The sequence below is a fragment of the Aspergillus aculeatus genome (genome assembly GCF_001890905.1).
Source record: "Aspergillus aculeatus ATCC 16872 unplaced genomic scaffold ASPACscaffold_4, whole genome shotgun sequence".
Taxonomy (NCBI): domain Eukaryota; kingdom Fungi; phylum Ascomycota; class Eurotiomycetes; order Eurotiales; family Aspergillaceae; genus Aspergillus; species Aspergillus aculeatus.
Window position 1 is genome coordinate 719968 of NW_017962979.1, and position 10974 is coordinate 730941.

The 10974-nt window shown below is 52.1% G+C and overlaps 4 protein-coding genes across 4 annotated transcripts; 2 read left to right on the forward strand and 2 right to left on the reverse strand.

Annotated features, from left to right (window-relative positions):
- Window positions 1–452: 452 nt before the first annotated feature.
- On the reverse strand, window positions 453–1151 carry ASPACDRAFT_40891 (uncharacterized protein; the record flags this gene model as incomplete). Its single annotated transcript, XM_020200838.1, has 2 exons — window positions 453–683; window positions 876–1151. 2 exons carry the CDS (start codon window positions 1149–1151, stop codon window positions 453–455), a joined length of 507 nt encoding a protein of 168 aa, XP_020058411.1.
- A 1618-nt stretch (window positions 1152–2769) lies between these two features.
- ASPACDRAFT_114696 (WW domain binding protein 11) lies at window positions 2770–4205 on the forward strand. Its single transcript, XM_020195823.1, has one exon. The coding sequence runs from the start codon at window positions 3153–3155 to the stop codon at window positions 4056–4058; it is 906 nt and encodes a 301-aa protein (XP_020058412.1). The 5' UTR covers window positions 2770–3152; the 3' UTR covers window positions 4059–4205.
- An 847-nt stretch (window positions 4206–5052) lies between these two features.
- On the reverse strand, window positions 5053–7278 carry nimA (serine/threonine protein kinase nimA; the record flags this gene model as incomplete). The annotated part of the gene is made up of 3 exons (XM_020202400.1): window positions 5053–7035; window positions 7100–7152; window positions 7227–7278. 3 exons carry the CDS (start codon window positions 7276–7278, stop codon window positions 5053–5055), a joined length of 2088 nt encoding a protein of 695 aa, XP_020058413.1.
- Window positions 7279–7988: 710 nt separating this feature from the next.
- Window positions 7989–10081, forward strand: ASPACDRAFT_114700 (ankyrin repeat and BTB/POZ domain protein; the record flags this gene model as incomplete). Its single annotated transcript, XM_020195824.1, has 3 exons — window positions 7989–8222; window positions 8317–8402; window positions 8482–10081. 3 exons carry the CDS (start codon window positions 7989–7991, stop codon window positions 10079–10081), a joined length of 1920 nt encoding a protein of 639 aa, XP_020058414.1.
- Window positions 10082–10974: the final 893 nt, after the last annotated feature.

Genomic DNA, 10974 nt, shown 5'->3' on the forward strand with positions numbered 1-10974 from the left:
ACTCATGGCTCAACCATGATTGGAATCATAGTAAGCATATAGAACGCTGTGCTAGTTGTGCAGAGCTGTAAAGTCATGTCATTGAGTCCGTGAGGACAGTATCGGTTTATGATTTGCAGTTTTTTGTTGGCGAAACGCGAGGGTGGGCGCTAAAAAGTTTCAATGTCGATGTCTCTGGGCTTTCGTTTGAGTTTTCTCAGGTTTGAGAGGCTTCTTATTGCCCAGGAGGGTTGCAGTGAATTGAACGATTTATCCCGTGGATACAGAAGCGTAAAGGATTAGAGGAGTGAGCATGGTGGGAAAAGGACTGTCCCTCGGCCGTATGAAAAGGAAATAGAGTAGATGAAGGGGATGACGACAAATAAGTGCCATAGGCGAAAAGCGGCGTTTCATAGACCGGAATGTAGAAGAAGATGGTTCTAGTTGAAGCGAATAGGGTAAATTGGCGTGTCTCAATGCCTCCGACGGGCAGCTTGGTCCAGGCGCTGGTCAAGACCTTCTATGCGGCCACGGTATGCTTTCACAATTTCTCTTATGTGGCCGATCTTGGCAAGCTCAGTTTCCAGCTCATCTATGGAGGCTAGAATGGAACGTGTGCGGGCGATTTCAGCATCGGCATTGCGTACAACATTTCCAGCACGATCGTAGCTGTTCTGAATTGATAGCTGCATTTGTTCCTCGAGCTACTGCAAATTAGCAACCGAGATCTTTGAGAGCTATTAGGATATATGCGCGCATGTATAGTACGTAACGTCTTCCACCAGCCGTAGATTGTATTCAGGCGGCAGCAAAGCGAGTGCAAACTGGTCACCCGAGGAGAAGGAGAGATGCTAAAACATGCATATTTTGCACATTGTAGGGATTGTCAAACATACATAGTCAATGCGACTCCGAATTTGTTGCTGTAAGGCATCCAGCTGCTGCGAAAGCGCTCGTAAACTCAAAGGGTCCAGAAGCAAACGGCCCTGACTGCTGGCGGCACTGGCGGCGCGCGAACTGGAATTGCTGGTGCGTCCGGTCCCCCTGCCTCTGGAAATGCCATTGGCGCCATGGCTGCCTTGAAGTGCAATTTGTTGTTGCTGTCTTAGGATCTGGATCTCGGAGGAGGTAAGGCCAAGCGAAGTGTCGGGAATCGATGCTGATACGGACATTTGGTCCCGGCAGAGACATGCTCCTACCGCGACAATGTTTTAGGAAGCGCCAGTTGATCTCGTAGTGTGGATGTAGACGGACCGCAGTTCATGATGAGAACCGGAGTAGGTAAGGGAAAAGACCACGAAGGAGCGTAGTGGCTGAAGCTTAGAGGACGGTGCGGCTGCGAAACGAGGTAGTGGGTAGGCGCGGCGAGGGAAATCACCTGCTGGGTAGAGGGAATTTGGCCGCGAGCAGGTCAATGGTGGTGAAGTATGCCTCTGCCCCAGGGCGGCCTAATTGCTCCTTGAGCGTCCTACGGTGTCATTGGAGGCCACCGAAGGAAGCTGGGTAGGAAAAGAAATCAGCCTAATAATTTGTAGGCGGCAAAGAAAAGGAACGAAGAATAGCGGCTCTCGTGAGTCGGTCGGGGGGTTACACTGGAAGGAGACCGACGGCGAACTGGGTCTGATCTCCACGAAGTCAAGGCTAACGCAAGTTCCTTCAAGAAAAACGGGATTTGCCCCAAGAGACCGATTTGTGTAGGGCGACAGAAGGGAAGAGGATGGTGAAGAGTGTCGGTGATGGTGGTGGTCGCCGGCGTCCAGGCAGAGTAAGGAGGGGGAGGGGAGAGCGCGACAGAACGGATGGCAGCAACCGACGTGCACGCAAATTGCTGCAATCAATGGGTATAAGAAAGGAGACAAGGCCAGGCTTGATGCTTCAACAAGGTCGATCGAGTGGCTATCCTTGCCTTCATTCAGGCCCCGTTCTTCAGGGAGGGACCGTGTGATCAAGGCTGAAAGCAGGATGCGATCCGGCCGCCGGTGGTATAACCGTCTAGGAGTATAGGAACGGACAGCTGCTTGTTAGCAGACTTGGGGGAGTACGAGGAGAGAGTTCTAGGACGACACAACGATTTACAACAGCAAGATTCTTCTTCGTTAGGAGACAGAAGCTCTGAATCTAGCCAGAGTCGTCCTCCCTTGGTAGTGAACGAAGCAGTAAAGCAGAACTTGGAATGCGATTGCGAAGGCTCATTCATTTTTGTGAGGATGAGAGATGAAGCCCGCCCGCCGCTCCGGAGGCTTCCCAATTGGGCAACCGTCATGTCGCCCGCCCGCAATTTCCATCGGTTCGTTCCTTCAACCTTGAACGCTCCTCTACTCCGTACTTGTACTTCTCTAGCTTCTAACTTCTTCAAAATCATCTTTATCTGTCTCCTTCTGCTGCTCTTCTGCATGCAATCGAATTTCCGTTAATTTCTCCCCAACCTCAATCTCTAGCCGCCTCGAATCCGCTTACCTACCAACCCTGATCTGCCGTTCAACCCTTTCTATCACCAACCAAGGCGCCCAGATTGCCGCACGCTGCGCTTCCCCAGCCGCCATCAACCTCACTACCTTGCGACCTCCCTTCAAATCAAAACTCGCTTATTCAATCTAGATTCAACAGCCATCGCACGCTGCCCAACCTGTGAGGCTAGAACGGTGCGCCCGCGCGACGTTCATTGGTCTTAGCCAAGATTCCGCAGCTACACCTGCGGCTTCGCGAATCCGCTACTCCCGTGTTTAGGCTTGCTCATGCAGCCTTCTTTTTTGTCATCAGCCTGTGAGCAATCTTCAACCCCCCCCCCCCTTTTTTTTCTATGCCATTCTGGGCTGCTGCAGGAATCTCTCGCTTCTTTTCCTTCTGGCCACGCACATTCCGGAGATTGTCATACATACACACATATGCATACGTCCTCTTATGCTGCCCCCAGCCCAGCCCGCGCCTTTTCCCCCTCTACTGTCAGCGCAGGATTATCGGCGACATGTATAGTTGCGATGTTGGCTAATTGATGATGTATCCTACTCAATAGACTGAGCGAATCCAAGTACACCCCGCGTCTAGCCAGCTGCACACAGACTCAACCCCCTCCCCTTCACTCGAGACTTGAGTACAAGTCGAATCAGTGCCTGCATATCATCAGCGGAACTCAGGCCCATCCTCGCAGATCTAATAATCAGAAAAATTACACAATGCCGAAAGATAAAGAGCGCACCATGAACCCTGCCGCGGCGCAGCGGAAACTAGATAAGCAGAAGAGCCTCAAGAAGGGCAAGGCCGAAGCGTTGGCCCGCCGGAATGAGAAATTAGCCCGTCGCAACCCGGAGCGCATACAGCGCCAGATTGATGAGATTAAGTCGATAGAGGCATCGGGACAAAAGCTGCGGCCACGTGATCAGCAGTTGCTCGAAGCCCTCGAACGAGATCATCGCGCGGTGCTCAAGGCTCGAGAAGCACTGGGAGATAAGGCTCCCAAATTCGCGAGCTTCGGGTCTAGAGGCGGCGGAGACCGCGACGGTGACGATGGAGGCGTTTTAGGGAAGCGCAGGAGGGATGGTGGTGGTGGCGGCGGCGGCGGCGGCCGTTTTGGACGGCATGATCGGGATAGTGAGAGTAGCGACGATACAGATGAGGAGGTGCGACGGATACCCATGCCTCGGGATACACCCCCGCCGATTCCGCGCCAGTTCCAGAGGAGACCAGGCGGCGACCAGGCCCAGGGTACACGAGGACCACATGCTCTTCCTGCAAAACCTCCCGTTGTCGAAGCCAAGGCAGTCTATGAGGCTAAGCCGCAGATCCGAGACCTGCGACAAGAGGCCATCAACAAATTCATCCCCGCTGCCGTCAGAGCTAAGCAGGATTCTATACGAGGGCAGGGTAAGCTCTTGGAGCCGGAAGAGATGGACCGGCTGGAGCAAGCAGGTTACAAGGCAGAAATGGGCCAAGCTGGGGTAGCAGAGGCAGCAGAGGCCGTAGGTCAACCAGAAACGACAGACGACGACGCCCAAAGGCGAATGTTAGAAGAGGAGGAAAGGAGGTTCAACCAGGAGCTTCGATCAGTTCAAATCGAAGAAGTTGAAGATGAGGAGGCATAGATCCCCATGAATCAAGATTAATGAATATCCAGGACAATTATTTCGGGGCCAAAGGGAATTAACTATACGGAGGAGGGGGAGGGTATGGGAAGAGGACTGTTGATCAGTCAGCGCCTTATCCACGTACCCGAATTTCGCTCTCTCGCTCTTTTCCTTTACCAAAAGTCGTAACTCTAGTTCTTAGGATTCGTAGGTTGAAGGCTACTGGAACCGTAGATCACAACTTATTGATCATCCAATCTAGCGCAGGACCGTGTGAACGAGAAACAGAATGTGTGTGTATGTATGTACAACTCCCTTTGAGAGCAAATTTCCGAAAGAACCACAGAGCCCAAGGATCAACAGATCAACACCAACCGCAGAGCACCACAAATGCATAGACGAAAGAGATAGGAAATGTACAGGTGTCAAACGAGTGTACAGACTTTTCGGGATGTGCATCGCAGAAAAATCGAAAGGGGGGAATTGAGGGGGGATGGGGCAATGTCATGGCATGGAGAATGTAACCAGAAACCACCAGACGAGCTGGATATGGACAGATGCAGTCACTATCTGTACAGTGTGCAATGTGAGTGGGGGAAAAGAGACAAGAATTGGGGGGAGGGGAAAGGGGAAATTTTGAGGGGATTGAGGGACTTCATCACGGCATTAAAGAAACAAAGGAAAGTAGAGGGTGTTGCGTCTTCATATGACGATCAAGTTTTCAAAGTCAAGATGCAGCGCACCAAAAAATGCATCATCGAGCTTTCACCATGTCTCGCACGGTCAAACTCCGGTTCGAGAATATTCAATCCACCCAAGCCGTATAACTCCGAAGTATGTCTTCAATTATTAAATGGTATATTGACGATGAGCGGTCAACAGTAGATACCCAAAAAGGCGTGTATGTCATAAGGAGTTTCCGGGTCAACCGGCGAAACTGAAAGACAAGATTGCTGACACTCAATGTGTATGGGCCGTGTCAAGGCATGGCGTTATCCTTCCGCGATAGTAGCTACCTCAAATTGCGAATGATCTTTCTTCCCCGGACCAAGAATGGGCTGGGCATCTCGTCTTTTTCGGGATCCCACACGGCCGGGGGGTCTCGCGCACTGGATTTCAAGCCCCGGGAGTCGCTGGCACATCGCTTGATTTCATCAACGGGACGGCCACCCGCGCGCGCCTGCGCCAGTTCAACCAACGTCCTTCCCCCCATGTTGCGCTGCATCACGGCCTTGTACATGTCCTCACCGCCGTTGTTGGTTTTGGAGGGCAGTTGCTTGACGCCAGACTTGCGTGTGGGTGAGCCAGCATCGGCAGCCAGATTCGCTGAAGATGGGATTTTGGACAAACGCCGATGAGGTGACCGGGGCTTGCTCTCTCTAGGAAGCATGTCGGAGAGGCCACCTGACACCTGTGGTAGTCTGGAAGCGTTGGTGGGGAAGATAGGCGGTTGGGTGCTTAGCTTCTGCATGAATGCAGCCGTGTTCTGTCGCAGGAGTGGTCGTGAAGGGGCTTTGAACGGGTCTGGCTTGACCTTGGGGCGAGTTGGGGAGGGCAAATCGGGAATATCGTCCTCATCATCGGAGTACGCTAGGGTGGGTTCCCACTTCGCTCGCTGTCTGTCGGCTTCGGCGAAAATGTTCTTGCCAGAGTGTGTTCCAGATGTGCGACGGGGAGACAAGGAAAGCGATGCAATTGAGATGGGTGAGGGTTCGGCCATTTGGACATCCATTGGTGACTCGACCACGGTCTTCGATCGAGTTAATGGGGTGCGTGTCTCCTTCCGCGGAGCCTTGCTGGGAGCGGGAGATTCGAGCGACAATTGGGTGATATCGGCGCTCGGTGGGTTACTGGCATCCTCATTGCTGCTGGATAGCTGGGATTGTAGGCTGTTTGACCGGGAATTGCTATCCTCCTTGAAAGCACCGCTCTTCTTTTGCTTCTCGATCTCTAGTGCAACCCTTTCCTGGACCTCGAAGTCGAATCGCTTTCGGAGTTTTTCCAATTCATTCTGCACCTGACGGTCGATCTCCAGCCGAGCCTTGACTTCCCACTCTCGTCTGACGGTATTTTCCAACTCAGCCTTCATCTGCTGCTTTTCTCTGTCCAATTTAGTGTATGCTTGTTCCACCTCTCTAGCCTTCTGAGCGGCAGTCTCTTCACGCTTTCGCAAAGTCTTTTCAAGGTCGGCAACTTCCTTCTCTCTCCGCATCAGGCGGATGATGGGAAGGTTGATCAGCGCTGCAGTATCAGGGCGATGGTCCGGGTTGACGCGCAAGCAGCTTGCAATAACATTTTTCAGCTCGGGTGAGTAGAAATCAGGCAGGGGAGCAAATTTGCCTTCGCGTATTCTCTGGATGAGTTGGATGTGGGTTCTGGCGTTGAAAGGCGGCTCTTTCTGGCACAGCTCATACATGATGCAGCCGACAGCCCAAATATCAGATCGCAATGTGTAGGGTTCCGCCGCACAGATTTCGGGCGACATGTAGAATGGGGTACCGACATAGGTAGATGCGAAGTCTTGAGAGTTCATCAGCTTCGAGAGACCGAAGTCACCGAGCTTGACAGTATTGTCGCTGCCAAGAAAGATGTTTTCTGGTTTGAGATCACGATGAAGGATAGTCATCTGAGCCTGCTTCCCTTTGAGACCAGACTGTTTAGGAGCAGGGCCTAGAATGCTTCCAGCTTCGAGAGGATCAGAACCGTAGTGGCAGCGGTATAACGCCGTCGCCAATTGGGACAAAATGCGCCACACGAATTCTTCCTCTGCAAATTTGTTCGTCTTTTTCAGGTTCTTGATGATCATGCTGAGATCCCCACCACCACAGTATTCCATGTAAAGGTAAAGGTCCTGACTCGCTTTGAGGTGTTCGCGATGGTAGTAGGCGACGATGTTCGGGTGTCGAAGAGAGCTTAAAATATTGAATTCGGCTGTCAGCTGTTCTCGTTCCTTTTGCGACATCTTGATGTAGTTGATTTCCTTGCGACAGAGTATCTATGACAAAAGGTGATTGTAAGCATAAGAGGGTCCAATGCTTGAATGATGGGTGGATCCTTACAAAGCCGTCTGCCTTTCGTCGCACTTTGCGAATGATTCCGAAGGAACCGCAACCTAAGCATTCATGATCAGTAAGTTGATGTCCGAAGCTCACTTGCATGCCTAAATGGAGCTCTGGTGTCTCATACCAATCTTTTCAAGCACCTCATACTTGTCTGCCTCCGCTAACGCAATTGCCATTGTGGCTGCTTGGAGGAAAGGCCGCAGGCAAGAATCTGAAGTATAAGGCGAAGGTCGGGAATAAGTGGCGAGCGGAGAAGATCGAGTAGCCTATGGCATTTATGAGTCGACACTGTGTGACTGAAACCTGCTGGGTTAGTATGGAGCGATGTTGGGTGGGAACATGTGGTTGCGTTGTAGATTTAAAGAAGTAGGTATGCAACGGGGACGGAAGCGCTGGATGTTTAGGTGCAGACTGTTGCTCAGCAACGGCTGCCGGCCACGACTCTTGCCTGGTTACAGCAGGCGGTAGGGATACCGGGCGGTGAAGCGGGTCATTGATCATCATCATCGTTCCGTCAGTGGTTCGGGACGTCAGAAACGGTTCACAATGCTGCATGGGACAGAATTAACATCGAAAGCTTGCTTGCTTGAACCTGCAAGACGCCCTATGGTAAGTGGGGGTATCAACAAGGTTAAGCGTACTGAGTAGAAAGAGAACCAGAAAAATGCAAGGGGACAAGGAAGTTCTTTCAATCCCCTTGGTCCCCTTTGGGCAGGGGCTGTCTAGGCTCTTGTCTCACGTGACCCAAGCTTATCGATAAGACGGGGGACCCAAAATGTTGCCCCGTTCGGGGTCGTCTCCCCCGCCGTCCTCCGCAACAAATACCTGCATATCTTGAAGAATTGCTTGCATCTCATCTACCCTGCCAACCTCCTACCCTGGCACAATGGATGAACCGAAGGTCCTCCGGAAGGATCAGCTGGAGATAAGTTTGCACAATGAGAAAAAGCTTATCAAGGAGGGGACAATCAAGGACGACAACCCTCTTGACCTTAGCGAACCCTTCCGGGAGCTCTGCAATGCTTGTCGTAAGGGGGATTTGAAAGTTTGTCAGGAGAAAATCACGGAAGGAGTCAATATCAATGCCCGCGATCCATACGATTATACCCCTTTGATCCTGGTAAGTCTACCTTGAATAACCATCAGGCTGTTAGCCAGGCTCGGCGTGGCGAGTCGGCGTTGCCGTGCAGTAGTAACCAGTATACGTGCAAAAGGCAAGTCTCTGCGGCCACTACGAGGTCGCTCAGCTGCTGCTCGAGTCCGGAGCTTTATGCGAACGGGACACTTTTCAGGGAGAAAGGTATGCACATTGTCATTTGTGTCACTCTCAATGTCCGGTGATTATTAGTCAGCCCACGATGTTAACTCCAGTATGATAGATGTTTGTATAACGCCCTCAATGATCGGATACGGAACCTGCTCCTGGAGTACGACTATTCGAAGTCGACGGATCCTCTGCAGCCTCTTGCAGCTCACATCACGTCACTGCTCACTCGCGAAAGCCCTGCGACAGCGGATATTGTTGTAACAGCAGGCGATGAGTCTCTCCATTTGCACAAGTTCATCTTGGCCGCACGTTCTCCTTATTTCCGCAACAAACTGGCCACTGCCCCGGACACGTCGATATGGAGGCTTCCTAGCACAATGCCACCAGAAGCATTCGGGACAGCGATTAAATACCTCTATTTTGGCGAAGCCCCGCGCGACATCCGGAGTGGCCCGGGGACCGGGTTCACCGAGTCCGAGGTCTTTTCTAATATCGATAAGATTGCCAAGCATTTGGAAATCAATACACTTTTGGATAGTATATTGGACAGCGGAGATAGAAGGCTCGCTCGACAAAGACGGACGCTCGAGGTGGCCAAAGGGCGTGACCAATTGGAGGAGTGGTTCCGGGTGAATGTACTCCAACACAAGGTGACTGTGGAAACCTCACGAGCGGATGAAGTCAAATGGGACAGAGACAACACCCTATTTGCGGACGTCTTGCTCCGCGCAGACGAGGACCTCGATGATGTGGACGAGCATATTGGCACCAACGGCGGTTCTACCCCTCCGCGCGTCCAGAAGAGCACGCTATTCCCCTGCCACCGGGCCATGCTCCTACGCTCTGAGTTCTTCCACACCATGTTTACCTCCCCCTTTCGCGAGGCGCACATGAAGGACCATCTCAACATCATCCCGGTCGATTGCTCCCCGGACGTCCTCGAGATTGTGCTCACCTTTCTCTACACGGAGCGCGCAGACTTTCCGCTCGACATCGCTGTCGACGTTCTTTTCGCCGCGGACATGCTCTTCATCGAGAAGCTGAAGACGAAGGCCGCTGTTGTAATCAGCACCCTGGGCAGCGGCAACATGTCGCAGGCCGAGGCCGCCCGCACGCGCGGCACTATGGAAGAGGACGACCTCGACATCTACGCCATTATCCGCGCCGCCTGGCTGACGCGCGTCCAGCGCCTCGAAGAGTTCGCCGCCCGTTACCTCGCCTACCGACTAGAAGCTCATATCGACTCCCCCGAGTTCTCGGAGCTGATTCAGGAGTCTGCTGCCCGCATTCAAGGTCGTCAGGAGACCGACTCCATTGAGTTGCTCGACGACATCCGGTTCTATCTCGGCGAGCGCTTCCGGCTCCGGTTCGACGACGCCGGTATCGACGAGATGATGGAGGAAGAAGCGCGGCAGCAATCCGTCGCACAAGCTCAGAATACCACCACGGAGACAGAGGGTGACGAAGAGAACGGTAACGCTGTAGACAAGGTTGTCGAGGGGATGGAGGCACTGGACCTCTCTAGCACCAGGAACGGAACTTCATACCCAACCCCAGCCATGGATGGAGACACAGATCAAGAACAACAACCCGTCATCCGTACGCTGGACGGTGAGGTCGTTGTGGACGAATTCGATCAGGATGCGCTCAACTATCAGATTCTCATGGACAAGCTTGATAGAATCTTGGAGGCTCTGGACCTTGATGCTTGAGTGACAAGACCGTTTTGTTTCTCGCAATTCCTTCCGGGTATGCGGGATGATGATTGATGACTACTAAATTACATATATACACCGGGAACTGCTACTTATATACATGAACAGGTCGGGGGAATCGCCTTTGCACAGTAAGGTAGGTCAAGTCTATACAAGGAGATAGATTGGTAGAGATCATACAACGATAGGAAGAAGCACTTCCTTTTTTATCGAACCGTGACCGCTACAATCTTGTGGCCACTACAACCTCGAGGATAAATGCTATGGGAACTAGGAGCCCAAAAAACGTGAAATCTATACATGCCCTGAGTGAAGGCGTAGAAATTCGTTTACACGGTACCGTAATCCTTCTGCACCCAACCCACTCCATTAAAGCGTTTCGCTCCCTCGAGAAAGAAGTACGCAGGAGCTTCACTATAGTTAGAGGACATAAGCTGGCTCACCTACAGTACAACACATCGTCCATCACAAGAACCAGCCACAACCACAACCACAGCCCATCCTCCATCCAGCGGCCAAGCAAAACATATGCAAAAACCACACACAACCCATAATTCCAACCCATCCCCGATCCCTCCTTCCCTCTCTCTCTCTCTCTCTCTCTGGCCCTAGAAAACATAACTTATGGCATATGACACATGACATAGGACCACTACCCATAGGGGATAAATCAACCCAGCCCAACCGTTCTCGAATCATAAGATCCCCCAACAACGGCGACAAGATTCCCTCCCCTTGCCCCCTCCCCTTGCCCCCTCCCAGCCACCGCAACATCCCACCCCACGCTCAACAATAACCTTTGTCCCAAAAGCGAAATGGAAAGGTAAGCCCCAGGGCTAAGGATCCCACAGCCATCAGAAAGAAAAAAAAAAAAACCAAAAAAAACCCCC